This window comes from Priapulus caudatus, unplaced genomic scaffold, assembly GCF_000485595.1.
Source record: "Priapulus caudatus unplaced genomic scaffold, Priapulus_caudatus-5.0.1 Scaffold1200, whole genome shotgun sequence".
NCBI lineage: Eukaryota > Metazoa > Priapulida > Priapulimorpha > Priapulimorphida > Priapulidae > Priapulus > Priapulus caudatus.
The window spans coordinates 102,181-115,964 of record NW_014578261.1 but is presented as its reverse complement, the minus strand read 5'-3'; the positions used below and the strand labels follow the sequence as shown (position 1 = coordinate 115,964).

The 13,784-nt window shown below is 49.4% G+C and overlaps 1 protein-coding gene and 2 non-coding genes across 3 annotated transcripts in view; all 3 read right to left on the bottom strand.

Annotated features, from left to right (window-relative positions):
• The window catches only part of LOC106815784, a 2,994-nt gene extending 1,095 nt beyond the window's left edge, over positions 1-1,899 (bottom strand). The window contains exon 1 of the mRNA XM_014820292.1: positions 219-1,899. Within this exon, the coding sequence (XP_014675778.1) occupies positions 219-1,679 (1,461 nt within the window). The 5' untranslated portion in view covers positions 1,680-1,899. The remainder of the gene's footprint in view (positions 1-218) is intronic.
• Positions 1,900-4,595: 2,696 nt separating this feature from the next.
• Trnai-uau lies at positions 4,596-4,691 on the bottom strand. The gene is made up of 2 exons: positions 4,654-4,691; positions 4,596-4,631 (listed from the first exon to the last, which is right to left on the bottom strand). It is a non-coding gene; the product is annotated as a tRNA-Ile (tRNA).
• A 120-nt stretch (positions 4,692-4,811) lies between these two features.
• Trnai-uau lies at positions 4,812-4,907 on the bottom strand. Its single transcript has 2 exons — positions 4,870-4,907; positions 4,812-4,847 (listed from the first exon to the last, which is right to left on the bottom strand). It is a non-coding gene; the product is annotated as a tRNA-Ile (tRNA).
• Positions 4,908-13,784: the final 8,877 nt, after the last annotated feature.

Here is a 13,784-nt window from a genome sequence, read left to right as displayed (position 1 = left end):
GTCGTGTGTGTGTGTGTGTGTGTGTGTGTGTCGTGTGTGTGTGTGTGTGTGTGTGTGTGTGTGTGTGTGTGTGTGTGTGTGTGTGTGTGTGTGTGTGTGTGTGTGTGTGTGTGTGTGAATGCATGCGTGCGTGCTTGCGTGTGTGTGTGCGTCTGAGTGTGTGCGTGCATGCATACGTGCGTATATTGCTTTCGAAATGCGTTGTGCAATAGCCTTACCTGTACGACCGCAATCTTCTCGGAAGCCTGGTGCCACGCAGCGGGCATCGCTAGACTATCCCTGTTAGTGATGCCGTGACTGATAACAGAGTGCGCCTCGTTGGTGTGCTTCATCTCACCAGACTCCCAATTCCAGAAGCAGAGTTTGCCCTTACTCGTGTAGGTGGCCGCCTCCTGCTGCTTGGGTTCCATGTAGAGGATGAACGCACCTCGGTTCGTGTACTGTTTCACGTAGCTTGCGTAATCAGCGTTGAAGACATCGACAGCGTCTTCGTTAACTAGCGCCTGCTTAAAGCTAACGAAAATCATGCGACTGTCGGGAGAGAAGGAGAAACACTTGATGTGATAATCACCATCACTAATGCTGGGATTCGCCAGCTTTCTGATTTTACCGGTCTCCATGTTCCAGACGTATATTTTACTTCGCCCCACTTCTAGTTTAGACCTTCCAGAATCGACGAGAACCATGGTATCGTCATTGGAGATTATTGGTTTCAGGCGAAAGACCGCGTAGTCGCTCTCTGGCATCTCCACTGTGTTCGCCATTGGGGAGGATTTAACGATGGTTTTGGAATCCAGCAGGTCAAGCTTAATTTTTCCCGCGTCTTTGTAAATTGTTTGTAAAACCAACATGCTTCCGTTCGAAGTGAACACACTGTCGTAGAACTTATCGCCGGCCGTGTCGACGTCATCCCTAGACACGTGCGTCGCCGTCATGACGTCATTCATACGATACGAGCCGACGCGCTTTCCTGCTCGATAGACGAGTCGGTCCAGCTGATCCTCTTTACTGGTAACGAGCAAGCCGATAACGCCACCCAAGTACGACATAAAGCTTTCCTCCGTGCTATCCAGCACGCGTTCTATATTTTGAGGTTCTGATGACCAAGGATTGATCAGCGACACTTTCATTGATTTGGCGGCCCATCGATTATCTCCAGGTTCCACTATGACAGCACGTTCGACGGCAGGTACGTAGTATACTCCAATAGGCACCTCGCCGACATAACGTATGATTTCGATCACGGTGCCGTCTCGCCACACATTTACAATCGTTTGTTGATCTCCGCTGATCGAGTGAATGATGAGGCAATCGTTGTCGACAACGTGAAAATCGAGATGCGTTGAATTTGGCACAGAAATCTCGGTCGAGTACAATTCTTCCGTGTCGATATTCCACATTCGGATTTTGTCTTCGCCGAGACTGTAGGAGAGAACGAATTCACCGTTCTCGCTGAATTTACAGCAGCTAATTATGCTGTTAGTCAATTGCTGAAATCGGCGCAGTATCACCCCACTGGAGATGTCTTGCACAATAATAGCGCTTTGTGGCGATGCAGCTGAGTCAGACTGTTGTTCGGTATCGTTTGATGCTAGAACTTTTTTATAGAGACCAAAGGCGACGAGGTTAGCTATTACGTTACAGCAGGTGGGAAAATACTCCCAGGTATCGCCGATCATCAGGTGCGATTTCACAATTTTCACTTCGTTGCTGTTCTTATCCACCACGGCCACGAATTCTCGCGAACCAAACAGAACTCCGACCTCTCCATCGCGCCTGAATGCTTTGCAATGCGCGTAATTCTTGAAATAGTCCCACTTCACTATCGGCACGTTTAAGTGGTTATCCAAAGGTACTGACGAAAGAGTGGTGAAGGTCTCAATGTCCACCAGGTGGAGCTCGGCAGTTCAACGTGCCGGCAGGTGGAGCTGGGCAGTTCAACGTGCCACCAGGTAGAACTGGGCAGTTTAACGTGCCACCAGGTGGAGCTCGGCACCGGGACCCGCCATGTCGAGGTTATTGACGTCCGATGTGCAGCAGATAAGAAGGTTGGACTGTGGTAAGAGGTCTATGGCCCAGACGTTGTTGCTAAACGAAGCCGATAGGTTGATAGTGCGCGCAGCTCGCGGGTCAAGCATGATCTCAATCCATGAGTTGTTACTCGTCCATTCCTCGGCCTGCTCCTTCAGGTCCTCGACCTCGGCGGTGTGGTTCGCAGCGCACTGGTATACGAGCTGCGGACATTCTTGGAGGGCTCGAGCGTTGATCGAAACAAACTTCTGGTAGTCGTTGATTTTCTCCTTTTTGCGACGAAGCTTAAGATAATTTTGCAGCGTCACCTTGTTGTTGTTTGATTCTGAGATGTGCTCGTGGCAATAGTCTTGCAGCAGGACGGCGGCCATGTTGGGTGACGGAGTGCGCAGCTTTCTCTCGATGTACTTCAGATTGCACATCATTTTGGTCACCTCGTTCTCGAATCCGTCCACTTCTGTGTAATGATGAATTGCATGTTGGATCGCATATTCGAGCAGTTCAGGGCATCTGTCTGGCTTGCCGCTATAGAATAACTGGAGCGCTTTCGTGCAAAGTTGCCCTAGCTCTAGGTGACCGTCATGCACGATATTCGCAGACCCGTGGTGAGTCGAATCTAGGAGCCAGTCTCGCACGGACTTGTGACAGAAGTGAACTCTGCTATTCGTAATATTCACGTGTCTGGATATCACGGAAAGAATTTCGTTCGCATCTTTCTTCAGATCCAGAAGGCCGATGTAGTAATTTAAAATGTTTACGTGCAGTGGCTCCTGGCAAGCTATTACAACAGCCAACAGACTCTTGTATTTACTAATGTCATTGATCTCGTTCTTGAGCATCTGAAAATCTCGCCTGTAGAATTCAGAGAGCGAATGGACGTGTTTTATGAGTTCTTCCATGTCAGAGACTGCCAGCACCTGGCCAGCGTTTCGTCGTCGCTGTAACTCACTAATCACACAGTCAGCGTAGCGGAAATTTGGACCGTCTTGACAAATTAACTCGGCAGCTTTGTGGATTTCATCGTTCGTCTGATAGATCTTCACCAGTTGCTCCGCAAGATACGCGGCCATGGTTCTGTCGTTTCCCGGGATGCCATTTCTCTCTAGGATCAGCCTCTCAGTGCCCGACAGGCCATCGACTATGTTATGTACAGGCCTCGTGGTCACAAGCAGGTATAGCCACTTTGGCGTTTTCGAATGGAATCCCTTAATGAAGTTGATGAGCAACTTTTGATTCTCGAGGCAGCATTCATCGGCACCATCGATAACAAGCAGCATTTTATCTGAAAACCTATTGAGAGCAGACAGGTGGTTACTGATGAGGTTATCGTGTAGATAATTGAAATCGGCATTTCCGACATCGTCCAGACACGTCTCCGGTATCAGCTTGATGTAGGTGTCGTTGATTTTTCTGTACAGTTGGAAAGCTACAGCGAGAATCATGTGTCTCAGATTGTTCCTACGACTGTCGTTATACTCAAAGAAGAAGGCTGACAGCATGCGAAGCATGAATCGGCGACAGACGGCGGCGGCGAGAGTTGTCTTACCAGAGCCTTGTTCCGCGGAAATCACAAACACCCGATTGCGTCCGTCGTCCTCTGTGACTTCGCCCTCTTCGTTATTAAACCACGCGTCTATACTGCGCAGAACCTCCGTCTGCTCTTGATACGTATCCGTGTCGACGTTGTGTTCGTTGTAGATGAAACGGAGAAAATCGATGTGGTAGGATTTCAGCGTAGAAACGAGTGCCTTCCTCTTAGCTGACTCCTGTGCCTCATAAAGGTTGGCAAGGGATCTGCAAATGTTTTCCTGTTTCGCGTAACTAGTGTCGTGTAAAATCTCTTCGATTCTAGCCTTCAGATTCTTTAGCTGCTCGTCGTTTGAATGTGATAAGACAATCTGCCACAGTTTATCACGGCCACTCGCATTTGGTTTACAGCATTTCATAATGAACTCAAATGATTCAGTGAGAACTGCTTCCAACTCTTCTACAAAATTCGGCTCCTTTTCGTTCTGAGATCGTGTTTTATCATTGTTCAGAATAATGGATAGCTTGGTTATTCGAATCCCAAACTCCGTGATCTCTCCTTGAACATCTTTTGCGAGTCTGATAGCGCCAAGGATTCCCTGCAAAAAAGAAAACATGTCCTTTAAACATACACATGGAAATGGTTAATATTGGGTTATAAAAGTACATAGAACCTAGATGACACGGCTAAACCGCGATTGAAGGAAGGTTCGCTGGTCTTAAAAATTGTCTTCTATACTAAATTGTTTAGAAATTGTCGTGTAGGAAGTGATCATCCGCGAAATCGAGGAAAACAGCATACAGTTATGTGTACGCAGAAGCGATTGTTTTGGGTGTACCAGCAAGATGGGGGGGGGGGACTGCTACGCTGTGGCGGAGGTAAATTGCTATCTCCGATTGCTCTTGTTAGTAGTATTAGATTAAATAATACCTTCCGCAAGTATATTTTAACCTTCTAATAATGTTAAATCGGTAGTCTTCCTTTTATAACGCTTCCTCTTATCTCCTTAGCGCTATCAAATAAAAACAACGCCTGCTGCCCTAGGTGAGGGTCGAACTCACAGCCTCCGCATGTCTCAGAGACGATATACTGTCTATAAGTACGGCGCGCTAACCGATTGCGCCACAAGGGCCTGCATGCACAATCAATGTACCTGTGTCTCTCTCTCCCTACCTCTTTGCATGCACAATCAATGTACCTGTGTCTCTCTCTCCCTACCTCTATTTTAATTAATTAATTAAAATTCAATGGCTGCCCTAGGTGAGGCTCGAACTCACAGCCTCCGCATGTCTCAGAGACGATATACTGTCTATAAGTACGGCGCGCTAACCGATTGCGCCACAAGGGCCTTCCACGGAGTAAACATAGTTAAACCGCGATTTTACGAGAGAAAAAAAACATTGTTTGCCAACAGTATCTGCGGTTCCTTGGTGATAACGTATATAGATATACAGACATTTCGCTGAGTGCAAGCTACGTTGGTTTTATATCTGTAATATATATATATATATATATATATATATATATAATAAATAAATAAATATATATATATATTATATATAAAGCGGGCAAGCATGTTTTGGTGAGCTCACAGATCGACTAAATGCAGCTGAGGGCATTAAATTAGCTCATAGCGCATTTGCTAAGCTGACAACGAATGACTGCAGGCGACAGATATTGCAAATCCAAGTGGTGGCTTTAGGCCACCTCGTCCGCCCCGCCGGTAGCCTCCAGCCCCCGTCAGCGTCCCCGAAACTATCCCTTCGCAACCGAAAATTGTTTCTTTTTTACCGGCATTTTAGTAATGCTAAAACAAGTACCATGGATATGCCTGATTGTATTACCCATAGGCATAGATATAGCATAATATAGGAAAAACAGAGCAAGCGCCAGGCAGGCACATCGGTTAGAGTTATTAGTAGGCACGTTTATAGTGTTGCCGGTCGTTATATTTGTTAATGGGGCCTAAGGCCACCTATACCGGTATAGATTGTAATAATAGATTTCAGTGCATCTACATGATATAATCCGTTGAAATTCCAGACGGCGGCACTATTGCTTGCTCGACGCATTGTTATTTATAACCAGCACCGTAAGGCCAGGGGGGGGTTCGGGAGGTTCGAACGCGAACCCGCCTCCCCGAAGCCCCCACCAAGCCAAAGAATTGCTCAAGCATTTCACCTCAGTCGCTTTCATTTTAAGTGTATATAATGTCGGCACAAATCTCCAATCGTGCTGGAGGGTAAACAATGGTGAACACCCCCTCCCACACCTCGCCCGTCGGCCGCCTTTGCTCTCTCGCCTTGTCGCGTTCGCGCTCCGCCAGGGCGGTTTACAAGGGTGGGTCCAGGGAGTCCGGACCCCCACCCCCCTTGCTCGCGCAGAAAACGCATCTGAGGGTGATTAAAAAAAAGTTTCTAGACCCCGCAGACCCCCATCTTCGCGTGCTCGCACTTGGGCTTATATCGGTAGACGCCCGCGGTAACAAATCCTGTACACGTCCCTGGCCGACAAATGCCACATTGAAAAACGAAACCACCCCCCCCTCCCAATATAAAGCTGGCTACGGCCTGTACGCATTGGTTTTAATACAAATTGAAATTGTTAGTTTAATAACTTGTCTTATTCACTCATATTTGCCGAAGTAGATTGCAAAGTCATGTGATGCACTAAAAACATTAATGCCTCTCGCTACCGCTCGGCACATATGACGCTTCCCTCAGCAACACAATGAGCCAGCATAGCACTATAGTGCCCCAACAAGAGGCATTAATCTATAAATAGTGCATGGGGGCCAGATGGCGTAGCTACGGGAATTTTTTCAGCGGTGTGGGGCATGGGGGACTTTACATTTTCGGTCGGGGGGCACAATATATAACTTTTCTTTGTATTATACTGTTTCTAACGGCATTGTTTTAATATCGATTTTTTTATCAAGCAATGGAATTTTCAGTGGGGGGGCATGGCAGTCCTGGGGGCAACAGTAAAATTTGGTGGGGGGCACGCCCCCGCCGTTTCCTGCGCCCCTGTATAGGGCTCAAGGCAACATATAATAGTACTGTATATTGACGGGGTGCCTAATCTCCTAAATCTCCTAAAGTGCCGCACACGCTCGTGTTTGTGCTGCGCCATCGGCACGCCGTGCTGATGGCGCAGCCCAAAACACAGCGTGTGCGCGTCAAACAATATCAACACTGTTTTACGAAAGCCCACGAAGGCCATGCGAAATGCGAAATGCGAAATGCGAGATGCGAATGCGAGATGCCGAAAATGCGAAATGCGAACTATGCGAGATGCGAAAGTGAATCATGCGAGATCGTGAATGTAACTGCGCTCTTTATGATACAGGCAATCAGCCTTAGCTTTCATCATGTTTACCAATTGTGAACCAATGAAATACGTTTGAACATTCACTGCTTGGTCCTTGCGAGACAAAGTAAGCGGGTTCAGTTGGTAAACAAACTACGTCATTTTGGCGCAATGCCGCAGTTTCTGGTTGACACCAGTCCTTAAATATTATTTCATGACCTGGGGGTCATCCGCAGCGAAAACGAGGACTAAGTCAGGTCAATTTTGTAAAGCCAATGGCTGCTCAGTGCAGGCACGCACACGAGAGGGTACACGCACGTACCGCGGGTACACGTACGTACACGCAGATACATCCACGTACACGCGGGTACACGGAATTACACGCACAGTCACTAAGCGGGACACGCACGAGACACGCCACGTACACGCGATACATCGCAACAGTACCCGGGTACACGCACATTAGCACGCGGGTACAGCACTACGTAATCCGCGGTACACGTCACGTACACGCACGGTACACGCGGTACACGGTCGGTACATCGCAGGTACATCGCGGGTACACGCTCGGTACACGCAGGTAACACGCAGGCTACAGCCGTATCACGAGTACACCACGTACACGCACGCACACGCTGGCACACGCCAGTACCGCACGTACACGCGGGTACACGCACGTACACGCAGCGTAACACGCACGTACACGCACGTACACGCAGGTACAACGCACGTACACGCACAGTCACGGCACGGACACGCACGTGAACACGCGGGTACACGCAGGTAACCATCGCACGTAACAGGCGGCGGGTACACGCACGTTACACGCAGGCTACACGCAACGACACCACGATACACGCGGGTACACGCAGGTACACGCAGGTAACACGCGGTACACGCACGTACACACGTCACGGTACACCAGCGTACACCAACCACCACGTACACGCAGACAGTAAGCACGCAGGTACACACGCAAGTACACGGTCACGCAGGTTTACTACCGGCACGAGCACGGGCATGAACCGTACACGCACGTACACGACGGTACACCGAACGTACACGCAGGTACACGCACGAGGACACGCACGACACGCCGGTCACGAGGTACACGCACGTACACGCGACGCGCGTAGCACGCAGGTACACGCATCAGTACAGGCGGGTACACGCACGTACACGCAGGTAACACGCACGTTCACGACGTCCGGTACACGCACCGTACACGCCAGGTGCAGCGCAGGTAGAACGCGGTACACGCCGGTCACGCACGTACAACCAGGTACACGCACGTAGCACGCGGGTACACAGAGCACGACGTACACGCAGGTACACAGCACGTACACGCGGGTACACGCACGTACACGCAAGGTACACGCACGGTACACGACGGACACGTCACGCGTACACGCACGTACACGCAGGTACACGCACGTACACCGCGGTACACGCACGTACACCGCAGCGTAACACGCACGTAGTACAGCGGGTACACGCATGTACACGCACGTACACGCCAGTAGGGTACACCTAGCTACAGCAACACGTACACGACGGGTACAGACGCACGCAGTACAGCGCACAGGTACACGCAGGACGCGCACGGTACACGCAGCGTACACGCACGACGGTACATCGCACGGTACCACGCGCCGGACGTACACACAGCAGTACACCACGTAAGAGCGGGTACCGACGCAGGTACACGCACGTACACGCACGTATAAGCGGGTACAAGCGCAGTACACATCGCACGTACACGCGGGTACACGCACTACAGCGCAAGTTTAAACGCCACGTACACGTTTACGCAATTCACCAACGTACACGCGGTAGCACGCAACGTACACGCAGGTACACNACGCTACACGCCAGCGTACACGCACCCAGCGTAGACGCGGGTACACGCAGGTACACGCACGTACACGCACGTATTAAGCGGGTACACCCAGATACACGCACGGTACACGCGGGTACACGCAGGTACACGGCACGTACAGCGCGGTACACGCACGTACACGCACGTACACGCGGCGTACACGCACGTAGACGCGGGTACACGCAGGTACACGCACGTACACGCACGTATAGCGGGTACACGCAGATACACGCACGTACACGCGGTACACGCAGGTACACGCGGGTACACGCACGTACACGCAGGTACACGCACGTACACGCAGGTACACGCACGTACACGCACGTACACGCGGGTACACGCAGGTACACGCACGTACACGCGGGTACCCTCGTGTACGTGCGTGTACCCGCGTGTATCGTGCGTGTACGTGCGGTGTACCGCGTGTACGTGCGTGTACCCGCGTTACGTGCGTGTACCGCGCTGTACCGCGTGTACGTGCGTGTACCCGCTTGTACGGCGTGATTACCCGCGTGTACGCTGCGTGTATCGCGTTGTGCGTGCGTGTCGTGCGTGTACCCGCTTGTACGTGCGTGTATCTCCGTGTACCCGCGTGTACGTGCGTGTATCTGCGTGTACGTACGTGTACCCGCGTGTACGTGCGTGTACCCTCTCTGTGCGTGCCTGCCTGAGCAGCATTGTTTACAAAATTGCCTAGCTTAGCCCGTTTTCGTGCGATACCCCCAGGTCATGAATAATATTTAAGACTGGTGTCAACCAGAAACTGCGTATGCGCCAAAATGACGTAGTTTGTTTACCAACTTGAACGCCCCTTATTTGCCTCAAGGACCCAAGCATTGAATGTCAAACGGTATTTCATTGGTCACATTGTAAACATGATGAAAGCTAAGTGCTGATTCGCTGTACATAAAGTCGCAGTTTACATTTCACATCTCGCATTTCGCATTTCGCATCTCGCATTTCGCATCTCGCATTTCGCATTTCGCATTTCGCATCTCGCATTTCGCATTTCGCATTTCGCATCTCGCATTTCGCATTTCGCATGAGCCTTCTGGGCTTTCGTACCGACCAGATGGATCGTCTGCCGCGCGACGTCGCGCACGAGCGTCTGCACCACGACACCGTCCAGCTGTAACATGTGTTTTGCATGTGTTACATGAAGTAGTCAGCGAGGCTATAGACTAGGTTTATTTGGTGACCATGTTAGTCTGTGTAGACGCAGCGTCGCCGCCATATTATTGGGCGGACTGCATTGATGTTACAGCGGAGTTGGATAAGCGGGTTTTAGGTTAGGCAGTTTCTAGGGTCATTGTGAAATGGGGGTAGAACGCGCGGTCTGGGAGAACGGGTACATGTGCGTGGTGCATGTGGTTAGTAGGAGTTTTTGGGGAATATGTAGAGAGAGATGTAAGAGTAGTGAGGATTCTGGTTCTGTCGCGGCGAGTACACGCACGCGCGACCCGCGCGTGTGCGCGGGTCTATTGTCGGTGTAAGGAGATGTGATGTGTGTAAGATATTAAAGGTTGTACAGTTTACCACACAAGTTTGGATCTACTTCATCATTTCTACATGAACGCTCATTCCTGCTTACATTTTGGTTGCCGTGACAGTCCAAAACCTGGGTATCCCTTTGCGGACACAACGAATGTTATACTTTATTATATCGATCTACGAGCCAGCAACGAAACAGAGGAAGATTGACGGAGAGCGAGAGAGGGAGAGAAGGACGGAAAGAGCTAGTTCCGATGATGAGATGGGAGAGAGTATAGCCGAGACACTATATCGATATATGGGCCAGCAAAGAAACAGAGGAAGAATGACGGAGAGCGAGAGAGAGAGAGAGAGAGGGACGGAAAGAGCTAGTTCCGATGACGAGATGGGAGCCAGGCTGCGCTAGCGCCGACGACGATGACGATGGCGACGAGAATCGGCTGGTAGATCGTGGAGAAGGAGGACCGTTGCGGTCGCCGCCGCGTCGGCAAGGCTTGTCAACGGAGAGGAGAGGACGCAGAAAGGAAGAATAGATTCCGACGAAGGAAGAGAAGGATGCAGTCACACGGAAGGAACAAGAACGCAAGAGATGAACGAGACGGAAATACTTAAAATGGGTATGTGAATCAATCTTGTGTCGGCATTTATTTCGTAATTAAAGTGAAAACGTTAGTTATAAACGTTAAAGGCTCACAATGCGCATCCAAACGCTAATTTCTCCAGTACTAGACTAGGCAAATACTTCGTGTCATGCATAATCATACTACCTTTTGCAAAATAAACTCTAGTTCCTCACATTTCACTGTGCGCGTTGTTATCAAAGGTATTTTGAAAATACCTCCAATGTTGTTGAAAATTCTGCGATGTGTTTGACAGTTACCCAATCTCCAAGCAACCGTGCAGCGGTGCCGCGGTACAGCGCGTACGGGCGCAGCCAAAGATAAAAACATTGTGACGTCACGTCACAACTTCGAGGCTTATTTTGTTGGGGAAACAGTCGGCGTTTGCGCCAGAATAGCCAGTTTTCTCACTCTCTTTCTTGTGGGTTTTAAGCAAACGCGCATGTGAAATGGGAGCAACTAGAGGTTTATTTTGTCATAAGGTAGTGTGATTATGCATGACACGAAGTATTTGCTAGTCTAGTACTGGAGAAATTAGCGTTTGGATGCGCATTGTGAGCCTTTAATACTCGAGGGTTTTTCCTGTATACACCATGCAAGCATGCACCATACGTGTTTTTTTTATCCCTTATACCTGTTTCAGTTCAAAAGGTGCATGTTATGTTATGTCGATGCGTATATACTTGCGGAGCGGAATAAAACTTTGAATAAGGAACGCCGACACAGTTGTTTCACAAGTTTACCTGACATTGTATGTATGTATGTAGGTTTATGGTTGTTTTATGTACGCGATATTTTGTTCATGATATATGCTTGTGACCGTTTTTGTGTGGAAAATCTTTCTCGTGAAACTTTGTTTAGAAATTTGTGATCGTTTTCTTGAATTTGTGCTAACCATTAGCGGTACGTTTCCACTATATTGTCAGACCGCTAAACACATTCTTCAATTAGAGTTTGATTATAAGCCAAAAACATTTCATCGAAAATATGTAATCAGTTTTGCGTATTTTTGTTGGCTGTATAATGTATGATGTATGATGGATGATGTATAATAATTTTTGTTGGCTGTATGATGTGTGGAAGTGACAAAGTACCACATCAGTGCCGTTTTTATTAATGCCTGTGTGCATGGGCCCCTGTGTGCCCTGGGATTATGCTAATATAATCCAGATATAACGTGGTTTCGGTAATGCGTGTCGGTATACGCATACGCCACGTACGTTACAGCATAAAAAGACGCAATAGTGAGAGTAATTGCAGCGATATCAGAATGTTCATGCCAAATGTGTTGAGTTTCTGACTTGTATTGTGATCGAACTTTATCGTTACTTGTTTTCTACGCTTCATATGTGTTTTCTTATTGTATTTTGATTGTTGTTATGTTGGGTATTGATTGTGGGTTGTTTAATCGGGCAGAAAGACGTTTCCCTCATTGGGTTGAGTTAGGAATGAGTTTGAGGTTGAGTTAATTTTTTTGGAATTGGTTAGGTTCAGGTTAAAGTGTAGATCAGCGAGGACGCTGAATCAATGACAGGGTAGTCATCGTTTTGGGGAAAAGGGAGATAATGTAACATGTGTTTTGCACGTGTTACATGAAGTAGTCAGCGAGGCTATAGACTAGGTTTGTTTGGTGACCAGTTAGTCTGCGTAGACGCAGCGTCGCGCATATTGGGCGGCTGCATTGATGTTACAGGGCGTTGGATAAGCGGGTTTTAGGTTAGGCAGTTTCTAGGGCCATTGTGAAATGGGGGTAGAACGCGGTCTGGGAGAACGGGTACATGTGCGTGGTGCATGTGGTTTGTAGGAGTTTTTGGGGAATATGTAGAGAGAGATGTAAGAGTAGTGAGGATTCTGGTTCTGGTCGCGGGAGTACACGCACGCGCGACCGCGCGTGTGCGCGGGTCTTTGTCTGTGTGTAAGGAGATGTGATGTGTGTAAGATATTAAAGGTTGTACAGTTTACCACACAAGTTTGGATCTACTTCATCATTTCTACATGAACGCTCATTCCTGCTTACACAGCTCCTCGAGGAGTACGCCGCGCGCAGCCCGCCCGTACAGTCCATGCTCAACGGCCAGCTGTCTGCCGCCGTCGCCGCCGCCGCCGCCGCGCCATCCATCATGGCCGCCAACGGAGTCTACGCTGCGATCGGGAAGAGCGGGAAGGCGAAGAAGAGGGTGCAGCGGCAGCACAGCGGCCGGCACACGCCTGTGCGCGACACGGGCGCGGCGGCTCCACGGCCGCCCTCGCCCGGCGGCGGCGGCGGCGGCGGCGCGGGGAAGAAGGGGAAGAAGCGGGAGGATTCCCAGCGTATATATGCTGCCACAGAAATCCGCCGTAGTCCTTCTTTCGGACCGTGTATTGTCTTTACAGAGACATAACTTTAGCCGCGTATTTTCCACGCGTTAAACGTGACGCGTGACGCGAGTACCCCCTTAGCGCCCTTTATCACACGCGTGCCACGGCTATCTATCCTAGCCCGTCTAACGCTCTCTATACCTTATGCACCCTATAACGCTCTATTGTGGCACAAACCGTCCGCACAGGCAATATCGTCAGTATACTTAGCAGTCAGGCGACAGTAAACAGCGTTAGCACAGCGAAATTTATACTAGGAAAAATGCAACACTTACCACGGCATTATCTGCAACACTTACCACGCCACTTACCACGGCACAAGCTCTCTTCTTTCTTTTAGCTTCTTATCTCGGCTTCCGTTGCTCTGTCTGTTTCGGCGTCTCGGGATTGCCTCCTTTCCTTCCGTCTCTCCTTCTCTCTCTTCTTCTGTCTCTCTTGCTCTCTCGTCCGATCTTCTTCTTCCTTCTCCAGTTTTCTTCCGTGGCTCCGTGGCTCGTGAATCGTTTGTAGTGGTAGCATCTAATTGCGTTCTGTCCGCAAACTCGGTTCTAACTGTCGACGGCGTCAA